General features: G+C 36.5%; 1 protein-coding gene across 3 annotated transcripts in view; it reads left to right on the plus strand.

The window, feature by feature from the left end:
* SH2D4B (SH2 domain containing 4B) overlaps positions 1–17577 on the plus strand; it is a gene marked incomplete at its 3' end in the record, with an annotated part of 63561 nt that overhangs the window by 33160 nt on the left and 12824 nt on the right. For 2 of the 3 annotated variants that reach the window (XM_080347942.1, XM_080347943.1), the window contains exon 6: positions 1483–1610. In XM_080347942.1, the coding sequence (XP_080204068.1) occupies positions 1483–1610 (128 nt within the window). Of the gene's footprint in view, positions 1–1466; positions 1611–17577 lie in introns of all 3 variants that reach the window. The other variant, XM_080347941.1, reaches the window with a different exon arrangement.

The raw sequence follows: 17577 nt of genomic DNA on the forward strand, positions 1-17577 counted from the left end.
TTCTCCATTATAATGTCTAGAAAGGAGCAACAAAGATGATTAAGGGAGTGGAGCACCTCCCTTATGAAGAAAGGCTGAGGGAGCTGGGTCTCTTTAGTTTGGAGGAGACTGAGGGGTGACCTTATTAATGTTTATAAATATATAAAGGGTGAGTGCCATGAGGATGCAGCCAGGCTCTTCTCAGTGGCAAACAATGATAGGACAAGGGGTAATGGGATCAAGCTGGAACACAAGAGGTTCCACTTAAATTTGAGAAAAAAACTTCTTCTCAGTAAGGGTGACAGACACTGGAACAGGCTGCCCAGGGAGGTTGTGGAGTCTCCTTCCCTGGAGACATTCAAAACCTGCCTGGACATGTTCCTGTGCGACCTCACCTAGGCGTTCCTGCTCCAGCAGGGGGATTGGACTAGATGATCTTTTGAGGTCCCTTCCAATCCCAAACATACTGTGAAACTGTGAAATACACAACATTAAGTGGCAGCTCCATGGCAGGTACAGTAGGAAAGTGTGTATCCGGCTACTCTACTGGGCACTGTGAAGTGTGTGTCTCATCAAATGAAAGTGAAATTATAGTACAAGTAGACATACCTACACTAGCCTTCATCCTATTGATCTGAAGAAGAGCAGTAATGAAGATCTGGGAATCTGTGCTAACAGTTTGAGTGCCCAGAAATCCATGGGATTTCAAAAGATACATGCATCTATTGTAAAACCCCCCTTTTACTACTGTTATCAGGATAAATGAGACTGTATGCTTAATTGGAATGCAGCCATACTTTCATTTGAAATAATATACCTTAGTCTTTATTTGGGATAGTTGGATGGATTTTCCACATATTCTACCTGATTTGCCTCCTACTAGCTGAAATAATGTAAAATGCGTAGAAAGTAGTGGAAACAGTAGGGAAGGTTGTCAAGTAGAGAATGCAAAGGGAACATAAGAGTTTAAACAAAACATTCCCTCTATCATGCTCATTGGTTTGGATACATAACCTAGTAGGGTTGGTCTCGATTTAGAATTTCCTGCCAGTGAAAAAGTGTGTACTCTAAGCAAAAACAAACGAACAAAAAAACACCCCGAAAAAACAACAACAAAAAACCACACACAAAACTTTGCTTGTTCAATGTGTGCATTAGAATAAAAATGAGGTGGAAGAGAAAAGCTGACTGAAATGTCCATTGCATCTTTTGAGGTAAACTGTTTTTCAGTTTAAGTTCAATCCTTAAGAAAATGTTTCAGGTTCCCTTGCAAATGTAAAATCAAAATACTCTGGTTTCCATAAAAAACTCAAAATATTTTTTACAAATTTGAAAAAGGTTTAAATTGTTCAGTGAGCTATACTGAACAGCACTTATACTGTTTTGTAGCTGTATGTTTTGTACATATACGAAAATCAATGAATATTTATATTGCCCTTTGCTTTCATACACTGCTAATTCTCTGTATGACTCTTCTCTGTAATTAGTTGCCTTTCTTTGCAGTGGCATCTGGGAGCGTCCTTCTAGACCCTTTTCCCGAGATGTCATCATTCGCTGGTTCAGAGAAGAGCAGATTCCTCGGCGTGCTGGGTTTGAGAGGAACACCAACAGGATTGCTCCGTGGTTTCATGGTAATACACTGATCCTTCATTTCTTATATAATAAAACTGTAAGCACACACTCAGGAAATAAATCTTGCCAGTTTTCATTCCGAAAAGGAACGTCTTATGACAGTATGAAGCCTACTGCCTGTTAAAACAAGATTTTTGCATCATTCCTATTATTAACATATGATGTATCTGTTTTATTTTTTTCTGATTAGGTAGACTAATTCATGATTCATAACAACAGAGTGGTTTTTTTTTTCAGGAATATTTTGGCCAAAATATACTTACTGTAAATTAGTAAGCCAAGCAGGAGGAAATGGGACCAAGACAGAGTGGGGGGGACTCCAAAGTAAATTGCCAGATACCATAGTAATATAGCAAGTGGGTGACTGACATTCAAATTTTTACCTTAGATGATTTGCAAGAAGGACTTGAACTCATATCTGTTTAATCCTTGTACTTTCTAAACTGGGGTAGCATTTTTTCTTGCTTTCTTTTGCAAACAAAAATTATAGAAAGATCTTGGTTTTTTTCAAAAAGACTTGAGAGTGTATGATTTTAGGCAGTTTTCATGAAATGGAAAAAAACAATTGCTGTTTGATCCATAGTTTGCCTTCACATCTGCTGGAGTTCCTGCGTCTCTGAGGCTTTTGCTCTGTATAGCATTTGCTATGCAGCTAAATCTTTGATATTAAATTCACAGGTAAGACATCGTATTTTCATAGGTATTAGCAATGATCTTTATATTTGTTAAACATGAAAAAAAGAATTCTGGCTTAATAGCTGACACAATTAAGGGACTGGAAATACTTTAAAATTAAATTTCAGTATTTTTTCATTGCTGCTTTGGGCAAGTCTGATATTTCTTTGTTCAAAGCACTAAGCTGATGCTGATCCTATTTTCCTGATTCTCTAAGCACAAGATGAAGACATGTGGGCATTCTGAACTGAACCAGGCAAGGAAGATTTCTGAACAAGTTTAGTGTTTCATATATTTCAGATTTATTTTTATGATACACAAATCCTTATGTGTTGAAAGACATCAGCAAACTGCTATTTCATTGGCTTCACTAGTCAAAGACAATGAAGTCAGTCATGAATAGCTTGTAAATGCTCCAGACTTCCATTTCTTATGAATAATGATGCAGGCAGGGCTTTTTGTTTTCTTACATAATACATTTGGTGTGGTTTCTTTCTGAGAGACAAACTGATTAAAATTTCATCTCTGGACATTTTTCAAGAGTATTTTCAACCGTGATCTTTCTGTGTGGTCCAATGGTAAGTGTTTTCCCCACTTGTGGGAAGTTCACATCCATATAAATTGGCATGTGTAGTTATGAACATAATTCAAGCCTCAAGAAGTCATCTGTGCTTGAGCTAATGCCTGTGCAATCTTTCTACTGACCTCAGTGGCTTTCAGATTAGTCTGTTAATCACTGCAGGAATTGAAGAATTCATGACCTTTCTTTAGTTTCTCAGCTCATGCTGTTCATATCTTAAGAAGCTGTGACTATCCAGTGACATTTATAAAAAGTGAGCAAAGTACCTCATTTGTCCTCCTCCCAGGGAGCCTGACAAAGATAATTAAGATAGATTCCCAGCACAAAACTCAGTGGTTTTCTTTCCTGAGATCCACACAAATGCTGTTTTGGTACCTATTTGCTGGGTTAGCTGGTTCAGCTTCTGCCGCGCTGGTCAGATTCATTGTAACTCTTAGTGAACAACTCAGTGGCCTTGTAACTCCTCTGGAGTGGTGGCAGCCAAACATCAGGTTCTTATAGATGCAGTCCTCAATGTCTTATGTAGTGTCTATGTTACATTTTATAACGTAAACATACATTGAGGAAAAAACAACAAAAAACCCAGAGCAAAATATTAGAAAGTATGTCAGGACTTTAACTTATTTTTTTCCAGAAAAAAACCCGAACACCTCTTTATTGAATTGGCCCCCAGTTTGGCCAGGAGAAGTGAGGAGAGGAAAGCAACCCCAAAACTTTTGATCCAACCAAAATTCTGGTTTTTATTCTTTATTTATTTCTTATTAAAATAAAGATTGTGACTTCTATTGTACAGGTCTCTGTAGGATATTTTGTGTGTTGTTGTTTTGTATTGTATTCAGGTAACTAGGACATTCTATATGTGTTTTGTGTATGAACAAAAATACAGCAGAATATCTCTGCTGAGAGAAATTGGCAATCCAAAGAAAAGCCATTCTGCAAAGCCCAGAATTGCAGCTAGCCACTTGAACCAATGGGACAATAATATAATCATCATTTGGATAAGTGGATGTTTCTGTGGAAAGAACTGCTACCTAGTGTTTAATGTTGGCTAGTGTTACGATGACAGGTTCTTAAAGCCACAAACATCTCTCAAAACACATATAATCAGGACCTTCACATCTTTTACAACTTTCGTATTTTCTTATATCCCAATTTGGACCTTAAAATGGGAGTATAATATTTTGCCTCATGTTAAGGGCTTTTTGAATGCCATGCACTAAGAGATGTATTACAGCAGTACTGAAAAGGTAGGTATTCGTTTGTTACAGAATTACATGTTTTTGCTGAGGCCAATAGCCCTTTGCTTACCTGCTTTGTCAGTGGTAAAATCTGTGGTAAAGAAGTTTTCTTCAAATCTGAGCATTTCCTTTCTTATTCACAAAAAGTTACTTCTTCAAGAAATATCGGCTTCAACTGCATCCATCTCTATTTGTCTCTCAGTGATCTGAACTCCACTAACAGAGGTTTTGAGCTCATTTTGAATAGGCTTTACTCTTTTCTTGATTAAAAAACAAACAAACATTAAACATACAAACTGTAATGTGCAGCTGAATTTTGGATGTAAATTCTTTTTTGATATGTTTGAATAATAGATCCCTGCCAAAAACTAGATCATTTACCCCTTTGATATAGGGTGATTTTTTTAAAGTTTGTAAAGAAAAAATGTTATTTTAAAATAATGTATTTTAAAATGTTATTTATAACTTAAAACCATCTTTAATCCTTTTAGAGATCATAAAATTAGATGATCTTCATTTGGATTGGGAAGCAGTGAACGTTTAAAGTGGCTTATGCTCACTTAGGTGCTACGATGCAATGATGCTCAGTTCTCAAACTTCTAAAATTAAGGAGAATCAGAGTAAGCGATTAAGGTGTCACTTGAGACTATCTTGGGATATAAGGTAATTGGTGTCTATATATTTAGTACAAAAAAAGAGCTGTTTTATTTGAATAGTTAGTAGTTGCCTTAGATTTGAGTGAAAAGGTTTATGACTTCATTTTTTTGACTCTGAAAATTAAGAAATTAGTCTAAATTAACTTAAAGGTAAATTCTGATCATTTTGATAGCCAGGAAGTTAAAAATTTTATTCTGATTTCTTACCTGCAAATTGATAAATATGGGCAGATGAATCTAACTTACAAAGGGCATCCCAATAATGTGTCAAGATGGATGAAACTTTTTTGTAAATCTGAATTCAGAACATTCTTTACCAAGATTTCAGTTGCTGGTACACTTTGAAAGCTGGGAAGTAATTTCGTGTTCAGGATGGAAGGTCTTTCTCGCAAAAGGGTTGGGAAGGGAGAAACACCTATTATTTTGGTCAAGTTTAGCTTTAAATGGGAATTTTCTTTACAAACCTCTCATTCCAAACAAAGAGACAGTTACCAGACTTCACTGTATGTTGGAGAGTTTTGCCGAACTCTATCACAGACATCAGCAAATTGTAGTTTTCACTTTACTTCAGGCATAAGACACTGGGAATAGAATTCCATGTGGCAGGAAAGCCAGAGGCCTCTTCCTCCCATAAGTATTTAACAAAAGGATGCTGGTGGCTGAAACAGGTAGTACTTCCATTAGTTTTTTCTAATTTGTTCTTTAACCTTTCTCTTCCTCCTGCTTGAAATCTGTTTCAGTATTTTTTTTTCCATTCCCCCTGGTTTGTCAGCTGTTTCTTTTGATATTTCTGATTTTTTAAAATTTTATTTTTATTTTTTTAAACTTGAGATGTTATACTTTTCAATTACACATTCTATTCTGCATTTGGTTATTTTCCACTCAGAACATAGGAGTGTGTTGCTGTTTGGGGGGCGGGGGAGCTCATCTCTAAATGTTTCCCTAGTTTTAGTTGAGACCAATGTTTTATGATTGCGATTTATCCATGATATAAAAAGGATCTCTTGGATGTGTAGTGTGTATAATACAGTATGACAAAAAGAGGAATTATCATTATGTGTCATTGAGGTGGCTGGATGCGTGTTAGCCAAGCATCTGCTGTAGCACTATCCAGTCTCTATTTGTCTTCAGGTTGAAAGGAAAGTTCAGAGGCTGATATCACAGATCTGGAAACATGAGGTCGTTGCCCTAAAGATTGTACCTTTAAAATGTGATTGTGGTTGTGTGGTTCCTCTTGTGGAGAATTGTTATCAAGGGCAGTCAGAGTGGCAGCGCAGTTACTGGCTAAGGAGTGGCAAAATGGGAAGAAGCTGATCAGAGCAAGTTGATGGATGGATTGAAAAATGCTGAGAGAGAAGCAGAAGTGGAATAATCCCCGAGGTCAGGGGAGCCAGGGAAGACAATTTTCAGTTTCACAGGATCATGTTGCAGACGTTTTCGAGAGGAAAATGAATCAGATGCTCTCAGTAAAGGATCCAAGACTTAATATTTCTGAAAGTCTGCTAATTTTGAGTCCTCAAACAGCAGCAGCAACACTAGGCATATTGGTGTAGCTGAACTGCGAGAATGATATCTTATAAAATATAGCTTGTATTGTAATATTTTCTAAGGGACACAGAAACGCTAGTGGTTTGGTTTGAAAAACATCTAACAGTCAATACGGTTTCCTGCTTTGAACATAAAAGCACACTATTTCTTCTGTTCTTGAAGAAGAACCTTTCAATCATTCGATAAATACATGTTAGGAAGATGTAAAGCAAGTGGTGTAATTCCAGCCGTAGTACAGCCTTCTTGATATTAATGATCTATTTTCTAATTCACTGCTTTATCGTTATCTAGCTTTTACTTCTATTTGAGATAGTGCACAGATAGATTCTCTGCTTAAATGGTCTGAGCCCAGGGCCCTGGGATAATTTTTTCCCTTTTAGAATTGTTGATGAGATACTTTGTTGGGAAAAAGATCTTGTTCAAAATCTCCTGAATTCATTGAAAGCTTTTTCACTGTCTTCCGCAGGCCTTGGAAGATGCATCCAAAAAATAGCTACATGCAAAACCTCATATCTGAATTATCCTGTCATTTGGAAACATCTGGAATGGAAACAGAGAATTCCCAACTCAAATGATAAAAACAGTTAAAATAAAAGTTGTCAATTACAATGTGCCTGTTAGCTTTCACACATTTGTAGGGTAGCTCTAGGTCTCTAATTTATACAAGTAAATGAAGAAAGGGAAATGTGAGATTAAAAAAGAGTTACAGAATATCAAAATTTATTTTGAACAGTTCTCTGGGAAAGATTAAAAAAAGACGGCTTTGAGACAATAGGTTTAGAAGAGACCATGTATTTCTCTGTTTAGCAAAAAGGTAGATTTCTCTGTTTTCTACTCTACCAGCCTGTTCTCAGAGAGAGGGCTGACACTGCTGGGATCAGTGGTTTCAATGTCTGTAGACTCTGTGGCTTGTGACTTCTGCAGGTGAACACCCAGGCTGACACTGGCTGATAGTTATTGTCACCTGGTTGATTTTGTGTAAAACAAGTAATGTCGCAGTTGTTTACTATTAATCATCATTCCTAATCTGTGTGGATTTCTTGCAAAACACTGTTAGGAAACTGTTACCTTTGTGGGGAATCTTGGCAAGCAGAATAGATATGGAACAAATTTAGACACCGTGTTACACTGTCATCAAATAACCCTGCATGAGAAAAGGGGCTGAACCATACTGTTAGGCTGAGTGGGGGCAATGCACTGCTGTCATCCCTATTGTCCCTGTTCTGTGGTCAGACAGAGCACATTAGTTTCCAAGGTTGCTTAGTCCTGTGCTTTTCATCACTGCTGAGTTCAGATACAGAGATAAATCAGATTCATATCACAGTGGTTACACAGGATGAACAAGAGCCCTCTGTTCTCTTATATAAAGGAATTGCTAAACACTGAATGATAGAATAGAATCATAGAATCGTTTCGGTTAGACAAGACCCTCAAGATCATAGAGTTCAACCATGAACCTAACTGACACTAAACCATGTTCCTAAGAACTTCATCTGTCTGTCTTTTAAACACCTCCAGGGATGGGGACTCAACTGCTTCCTTGGGCAGCCTGTTCCACTGCTTCACAACCGTTTCTGTGAATAAATTTTTCCTCATATCCAATCTAAACCTCCCCTGGTGCAACTTGAGGCCATTTCCTATTGCTGCATCGCCTGCTACTTGGGAGAAGAGACAAACACCCTCCATACTACAACCTCCTGTCAGGTAGTTGTAGAGAGCAAATGAGACAAACCAGGCTGGAAAATCTGTCTAGCATTTGAAGAACCGATGCTAAGCCCACTTTGCTTTTGCACCCTGGCCTTAACTAGTAATAATACTGTAATTTGACTAAATTTGAAATAATTATAAAGCAGTAATGCTTTAACCTACACATGCAGGTTTTATTGAGGCACTATACACAAACCTGTTTGTCCTTGCAGTTTTATATCTATTCTCTGTAAGGGTGGATTTACACATAGTTATTAGAGCTGTGGTCATCTGTTTACTTGCTGTGAGACAGAACACTTTTTTTTTATATTTCTAGAACATATTTCTATCAAACACCTACTGGACATCCTGATAGTATTTTTCACAGATAGTGCAGTACTTGGAGTTGTCTTTAGATCCTGTAGTAGACTCTGGTACTTGATCATGGATGTCTCAAGCCAAGTCATACCCATGACAAAACCTAAATACTTCATCACCTCTTAGTTCTCAGCTTCTTCCTTAAATGCGAGATGTTTTGGTGTTTTCTGAGAAAGATGATCCTTCACAGACTAAGTCATTCTACTTGGGTCATAATGATTGTTTCAGTCTGTCGGTTCTTTTGAAGGGTTTGGAATTGTTTTTCTAGTGCCATTACCGTTCCAAAGTATCTACACAGACAGGTTATTAGCAAACAAAATAAATGTTTTAAACTCATCGCTCCCCTTGGAAGGGAGCAAAGCATCAAAGTGAGGTAACGTGAGCTGTAACATGCTGCAAGGAGAAACAAAGCACAAAAGAACAGCATGGAAATTATAGAATGAGGCAATTGAATAATTAATGTAAATAGGCTAATTGCTAATGTGAAATGAGCTTTCTTATTATTTTACAATACATTGTCCTTCTTGACTGATTTTTAACTGGAAGCTATATTATAAAGAATAGGCATTTTCTAAAGACAAAAGGCAGCAATTTTTCTGAACATGTATTGTAGACACGAAAAATGAGAGGTAATAAAAATCATGTGACCACAAAGGGGAAACAAGTTTGATGAAGTGTTAACAGTTTGATGGAGACAAACAGATCAAGTGCAGTGCTCATACAGTTCACCGCTAGTCAAAGGCTGGAGTTTCAAGTTCAAGTTTGTGCTAGACAATTATTTGCATTTATGAAGAATATGCAGCAGCTTTTTCATAGAGTTTACTTCCAGGTGAATTTACTAATCTCTTAATGAAAAAATGTTTTACTATTGAAAATCAAATTGCTTTACATTCTGAAGACTTCTTTCTCCCTTTATTTAAAGCACTTTAAGATTTTCTTATCCATGTGCTACTATCAGAGCGTGACATAGTGTGCAATTAGGTTTTCATTTAGTAAGCCATTGCAGTAGCTTAATGTATTTATCTGTAATTTTACATTACAGTTCTGTGTTCTGTCTCCTTATTGAACTGGACTGTGTGTGACTTCTTTTCTCTATTACTGCACCTCCTTCAGTCAGGCTTTCTTTATCGCATTACATGAAACAAACAGGAGAGGTGTTCCTGAAAGGAAAGCTCTGTTGTTAGTGTTTGGAAATGAAGAATTGTTTATAAAAAACAAGTGATAAAAGAATCACAGAATGTTAGGGATTGGAAGGGACCTTGAAAGATCATCTAGTCTAATCCCCCCACTGAAACAGGAACACAAGAGCATGGTTATTTGGAAGAAATCACATATAAAGTCTTAAAACTGACCCATTTTAAAGAAAATAAGGAAAGTTAGATTCAAGTAAAAAAACCCAGACTTCTGCAAAGGTTGTTTATGCTAAGACTGGAAGGGATTATGCTGGCTGTTCATGGTGACCAAAACAAATGCAGAGGCCTTGTTCATCTGTCCAGCAGCCTGAATTTGAGCTATCGTACCCTTTTACAGATATTGTGATCTGATCCTTATATGCTGGACGATGCTTTCTCCTTTCACTGTAAATTGTGTGTGTTAATTGGTTAGTTCGTTTATCCATGCACAAGGTGCACTTAGATGTCAGTTGCTACCAGCACAAGACGTTCAGCTCATACTGCTTATCTTTAAATGCTGTACCTGGATGTTTCCTGATCACCCCTCTAGCATCCTGCAGGTGTCCTGTGTAGAACCTTGTTAATCTCAGATGAATTGCTGGTATCCTGCTTATTGTTGGCCCTTATCTAGCTCTTTATCAGTCATGTCTCTAGCTCTTGTTCCTTTGCTTGCACACTTGCAATAACATGTTTTCTGTTTAACAGGCTTCCATGTGTTTTCTTCAGCTTATGTTAAACTTAGTTGTATTTATTATTTTATCTGCAGTATTTTCTGTTTAAAGCCCAGAGAATACTTGCAAACGCAATATCAGAAAATTTTACTGGTTTCCCAGCAGATGGCCTTCTTGCTGATGCTTCTGTCTTGCTATGTAAAGTATTGAAATCACAGTCCTATTGATCGAGCCTCAAGGCAAAGGATTACAAGTTATTAGTTCAACAGCTCCTTTGAAATAATGGTATTTTCCTACTAAGCAAACACAACTCTCTCAAACAAGGTATCAGCAGGTATGGTGTGTAGTCATGCAGGGTGATAAAGCATATGACTGTGCAGAATTATGTTGCTGGTTTACCTTAACTCCAGTTCACCCAGTTAGGAGCAGATTGTGACACTAAAACTGCTATCACCTCAGGAGATAAGCAGTAGGAGATGATACAAAAGCAAAGGGAAGAGATTTCTGTGACTTGGTAGGCAGCTGACTTGGATGTGCAACTTCACCGTGTGACCCTGGCATGGAGGCAGAATGAGGTAGAGTGTGGAAAACATAAATTTGCCTTTCTTCTGCAAAAGATAAAGGAATAACAGCTCCATTTCTTCCTTCCTGAATTTCATAAAGGTCAGTTCTTTCTTCTTGTCCTGCCCTTTCAATGAATTGGACTGTCAAATCACAACTTGTGAATCTTTTTAAGAGGTAAAACTCCAAAAGAGCCATGCAGGATAGCATGCTGATTAGCATTAGCTCTCATTAGATCTATCCAAGATTAGTGTCTGTAATATAATACACAATAGCTCTTAATCCATACTAGGGAGGACTCAGATGTAAATTATATATAATTCCATGGAACAATCTGCCACCACTGTTACCACTGCTTCTTACAATTAAACACAGCATGGATCTTTCATGAGTGCATGTGGCTGTTGTAAATTCATCCCAATATGCTTGATAAAAAGAATCTTTTGTACTTGAAGTTAGCTGCAAACATTTATAGATATTTCAATCCAAGATACAAGAAAGTAATAGTTCATTAGTCATGGGACAGAGTTCCTGCTCCTGTTACTCTTAACCATGCTACTGTTTACAGGGTGGGGACAGAAGCTTCAAGAGATGGTGATAGCAACAAATGATTCTGTGCACTTGTTGTGTCCAGATCCTCCTATCATGTAAACAGCAATAGTTCCAGTAATTAAATGTAGCATAAATGAAAGACTCTTAATCCCAGACTTTGTATGAGAAATTAATTCCAAAATTCTGTTTCCTTCTGTTTGTAACTTTTTCAGAACCTCAGATGAAGTTGGTCCCTCCACTGAAGCTGTTTCTGCTTACTAAGTAGTGGCTTCAAACACCTAGTTCAGAATATCCTGCTGTGAGTTTGAGCCTGGTTGCAGCTCACTGACCTTACTTAACGTGCGAGTAGGAAATGAGGATATTTAATGACTGTTTTTTAGTGGCTTAAGTGACAAATAGGTCAAACCCCAGAGGATGTCCAGAACTGGATCATTGTAAGAGCTGTACATGGTTATTTACTGCTGCTCATTAGGCATGGAGTTTTTACTATCCTGATGTTATTCTCATTTGACTTTCAACAGTGCTTCAGTGTCTGGTTCACTTTATTGAGTGATTAAAGGTAACATTTTCCCTTGAGGAACAGTGCACTAAATCAATATGCAAGAATGTTGCGAACAGCTACAAAGCACTGTAATTAACAAAGATATCTTAAATTTCCCAAATGTAGACAAGTGTGTGAGAAGAAAAATTAGTTATCAATATTATCTGTAGATTTATTATTCTTTGAGCTGAATAAAGAAGTATAGTTTCTTAGGCACTTACAGAAAATACCACAAGCAAACTACTTTGTAGAATTCTATATGGAACTGCTATTTTAATTTGAATATGGAAAAATACTCCAGATATAGCATGGTTTTACATCTGTATGCCATTTAGCAACAAAAGTTCTAATGATTACTTGATAAAAAAAAAAAACATGTAGAAAGATTTCTTCTGATATCATCTGGAAGATTCTCACAGAGGTAAATAGATTTCAGATTTGACTGTTAATGTACCTAAAAAAACATAGGCATTCTTAAACCTTACACAATTAGAAATATTTGAAGCAAAACCATTTTCCTTCACCTATGAAAAATGCATGAAAAGCAAAGAACACAGTAAATTTTTCTGTTTAGTTATGTGTTGTAACACCAGCTGTAAAATTTGAATGACAGGGCTCCATGTCAGCTGTGACTTTCATTTTTCTCCTTCTGTTGAGTGAGGTCTGTGGGCACTGTGATTTACTTCAACAGTTGTCATTTAGATTTATAGAGAATATGTCTTTGCAGCTTCTTCAACACCTATGAGATGATAGTGCTCTAGGTAAGCTGTAAGGGAACCGTGCTTTTGAAGACCATCATGGGCACATGCTGGTATTTGTCTACAGGTAACCTTTTCATACTTTTTGGATCTATTAATTTAATTATAAAGAAGACAAAGGTCGATTGGTTATTTTTGAGTGTGAGATGTGTTTTTGTTAATAACCAAAGGGGTTTTCATGATTTAAAAACAAATTGAGAATGCACTCAACTGCTTTTCATCTGTCTAATTCACAATCAGGAATGTTATCGTTAAAGCCTCCTGAAAAGTTCTAATACCTTTTACACACAAATTGTAGTGGTGATTGCAGAGCCAACTGTGCTGTATAATTGCCATTATCAGCTGATATCTGCTCAGCATATTCATGATAGTGTGTCAAATTGGCTATAAATTGTGGGTGAAATTTATAGCAATAGTCTAGGTTCTTCCTGAAATTATACCGGCAGCATGCAGCAGCCCCCAGCTATGTCACAAGGAAACATGGCATGGGAAAAGAGAAGCTGGAGTTTATTGCACCAGGGCGACGGTGCCATTCTGGTCCCTGCCCACCTGAATGAGCCCTGGGCTGCCTTTCTGTGGCTGATGTAGAAGAGAGCCCAGAATCAAAAGGTCAGCTCTTGTTGCTTATGGAGCTGGAGGCTGACCTAGAGGTTTAATGAGTCTTGTTGAATGCAATGAAGAATACAAATTGAACTTCCAGTTACTCAGAAAAAGAGCAAATCAAAATAGCACAGGTACATCAATACAAATCAGTATCACTATAAAAAGGCCAGTGGAAAACATTAGCAACTCTAGCAAATTAGCAGCTTGTCAGAGGCTGTAATGTAATATTTTGTTTACTATCACGTAACTCAATTAACTTCTAGACATTTCAGTGTCCATTCATTGGGCAAGCGCTCTTACAGTGAGACCACTAAATTAACAAAGTTGTATTCATAATGCATTCCCAGTGTACTGAATTACAAATCAATACCCGCATAAAATAATGCCATTTAAACAAGCAGTATACCAGGAAGAATCCTGAAGAAGTCTCTGAATGTTCCTAGTGCTCAAAAATGTGATCAACCAAGGTAGCACATATGTCATTAACCAGTAAAATTACAAAATCTTTCCCACACAGCTGTGCATTTTGTATCACACTGTTTAAGGTGTTTGTTCACAGAAATTTGATATTTGCATAAAACATAGTAAGTATGGGTGTATATGGAGAGATTTGGTTTACAGTTTATATACAAGCAGGTTTTGAATATCTAATAGTCCTTACTCTTGTCAAAATTGTACTTCTCTGTTTCACAGTAGTAATTGTGAAGCTTTGTGGAAGTAATTTAAGTATTTATTCATATAAATATTCAATACATCTGTAATTTATAGTATTGGTTGCTTTATTGCACCCAAATAAAATATGTCAACCTTCTAATAAAAACAGTAAATTCAGTTTCTAAGTCCAAATTTGAAGTATTATTTTTTATCTTAATTCACCAAGACTGTGCAAAACTTCAGTATGTGTTGAAGATATTCTTAAATGTACATTGGTTTTGTAATGAAGAAATTATACTGCTTTCATATGAGAAATATTGATGAGCTTTATGGCAATGTGAAGAAGGAAAGAATGCCTGAGAATGACTTTTATTGTTTTATGTTTTTCCTAGGGATGAGCTTGAGAATGAAGCACTGCTGTTTTTTCTCTGAGTTTTAACCATTAATAATGCAGGCTTTTTATAATTTAGCTCATGACTGAACATGCCGTTTTTCCCTCCTGGGTTTTCTTTTTGTATGGTTCTTGGAAATCCTCTCGTAAAGGCAGGAGTACCCAGAAAATGTGGTGATATAGATAGGGCTGCATTGCTTTTGTTTGTCTTTTTATAGTCAGACTCTGCATCATGCAGTCTCCAGTGCAATTAACTCATAATTTGAGAATCTTCTTGTTTGTTTTGCTGCTTCTCACTTGGTTTGGTGAAATTTGCCAGTAGCTTCCTAGTATCTAGTAATTAGTTCCTTTTTGTCATTTAGGAAACCCAATGGCTCTGTTTCATGGGTATTTACAGCTATGATAATAGTAGCCTAGGAAAACTGCACTAGGACTTAGTGTTGGTGTCTTACTTATTCCTTTTGATATGAAATCTTAGCTTATTACAATCCTGTAATTTATTACTATTATTATTAAAAAGCTTTTGGCAGCTGATTGACTCAGTCCAGTCTGAGTGGACAAGGGCCTGCTTTTAATTTCTTTGTATTTTCTGTACTCAAATACATGATGGATAAATGAGTATAATTTGGTCACAAAGCCACCCCAGAATAAATGACTATACAATGTACAAGGCAAAAGCAAATTTCTGTTCTGCTAGAATTTACGTTGATTTATTATATTATTTATTCAGTATATTGTCACAGTCTCAGCCTAGATATCAGGAATTTCATGGGCACTGAATTAAATCCCATTTTCCTCTAGAAGTGGTATATTTGTGAGGGAGCATGCAAATGGTGGGGTAACCACAGTCGGCTTTTTTTTAATGAACGTGCATCATTGCTCTCTGTCCTATGCATACTTAAATGTGGCCACATTTTTAGAAGAGGGGCTGGTTACACAAAGGATACAGTCTGCATTTGCAAACATAAATTATTGTTGCCTAAGCATCCCTGTATTCACAATTCAGAAGCTTCAAAAACGATTTACGCGTCAATACTGTAAGACTGTAAGTGAAACCATATGTAACTGGTTTGATCATATTGTGTTTTTCTTACATTAAACTTATTTGAGGACGGAAAGAAGCATCTTATTCCTAAAGAAACATCAGTATATTAAAATGTGTTACACTGAAGCAGAACCTGGTGCTAAATTAAATATATTGTATACTTTTAGCATTAAATTTTTTAAATAGTGCTTATGGACTTATATTTTTGTAAAGTATTCCACATTCCAATCAGTAATGCATATTTTGGAGTTAGTAAAGTATGCATGCTGTTTTAAAGGATTGCATAGTTTACCCTTCTAGGTAGTTTTTTGCTTGACTTGTCTTTCTTGTTGAGATTAAAAACCTGTTAATTTGCAAGTACAAGTATTTCTTCTGGCACTGAATTTCAAATAAAATCTTGGTGGTTGAATGTACATATATATAGTTGAGTGAAGGGAGAAGCGGCAAGCTGATAAAAATCTGATAAAATATGGTATTTTCCTAAGTGTTATCAGACTGACAGTAGTTTTAATGCTTGCCATTTTTCATACTCTTCCACTTGCAGAAAGTGGTAAATAGTAACACAACATAATGGTAACATTTACACGTGCTAAGTGAGCAGGTATGTAGAGCTTTGAGTCCTAAATGCGTCTTGCATGGCAAATCAGAGAACTTTATCTCATTTCTGATTCTAATACCTTCAGTGTTTAAAGAGCCTAATGATTCCTGATTTTGAATTGCAAATATTTTCTACTTTTACATGAATATTTCTTTAAATTATTTTTTAAAGGAGCCTTTGATTTAAGAAAGAATTCCTCTCAATGCTACAAACTTTCCTGAGTTTCTGTGTGTTCAGAACTGTACCGCTCAGCTTTCCTTCAGCAACTACCCATCAGCCAGGAGTGGGCTCTTTGTCTCTGCAGGAATGTCATCCCAGCCCAGGCTGTTAGTAGCAGTGCTTTTCCGTGCACTATTATTTTCTTTGCTCCATGTGTTCTCCCTGAGTGTCATCTGGCAGTGTTGCCTCAGAATGGGTTGTACAAAGCCAGGAAGGAGCCACAAGGAGACTACCTGTAACTAATTCTTCTACTTTGCCTTTTTACAGAAACCTAAAGCAAACAGAAATCTCACTGTGGGCTTTATTTTATTTTGTGAAATTGATTTGGTAAAAGCTCAGTCTTCCATGTTTTTTATGTTCATGCTACCCTCAGAAGTACTTAGGAGGAACAAGGACTTACGATGGCTGGAGTTATGAGAACGTAAATGGATCCCAGGAGGGCTTTTTCTTTCTCATCCTCTCCCACATATCAACTTTCTCATCTTTTTCCTTGCTTTAGATCTCATTTGCATACCAGAAGACTTTTCTCTCTCATTTTCAAATTCAGCAAAATTTGAGAATTTAAATGAGAAGTAACATGTGAGTAATGTAAACGAGTAAAGTGGTTAAAAATTGCTTGCAAGTGATTCCCACAAGCTAGAATTTCCCTTTGTTTTTCCTCTATTGCTTACAAATATTTTGTCTGCCTGGAGAAAGGATGGTGAATACTGGCCAGCAACCTTCTTAAAAATCTGCTATATTTTTCAGTTTTCACACAAAACACAATAACAGTGACTATTGTACCAGAACAGATATGGTTTTTGTTGCCAGACAAAGATCAGAACTTAAATCAGCTTCTTTGCTCTATAGTGTTTTTGTGTTATAACACTGTATAATTTCTAGCCTTGTCGGGCTGCTCAAGTGAGGTATTTCTGTGTGCTTTACTGATTAAGTAAATTTTAATGTTTCAGAAGATACAATAAGGTCTTAATATCTACTTTGCATGTGTCACATCATACGCCTACCACAAAAGTTTATTGATAGTCTGTGTAGTTGGCTTTTTCACACATAATAGAAATAAAAATTCCATCCTATCTGTATTGTAAAGAGATGAACACATCCTATAGGAGTAATATTTGTAATGAAGTTGCCTATTTGGATTAGTGCGCTGGTATTTTCTCAAAGCATGTTTGTTTCTTATTTGGAGTTTGCAGACATCCTCATGAATATGCTTCTTTTCCATGCTGTTGGCAGGAAATTTCAACTATCCATAACAGCATCTATGATTTTTATATAGGCCCAGAAATATTTACTGATTGGGGTTTTTTTTAAAACACTTTCATATTTTCCAGTCAGCCTATCAGAAAAGAAAAGAAAAAAATCATTATTGAGAATATTTGTACTGTTTATGTAAGGTGTCCTATTTACCTGCTTGGAACCTTCCTGTTGTTGATCTTCCAT

The sequence above is a fragment of the Nesoenas mayeri genome (assembly GCF_963082525.1).
Source record: "Nesoenas mayeri genome assembly, chromosome: 7".
NCBI lineage: Eukaryota > Metazoa > Chordata > Aves > Columbiformes > Columbidae > Nesoenas > Nesoenas mayeri.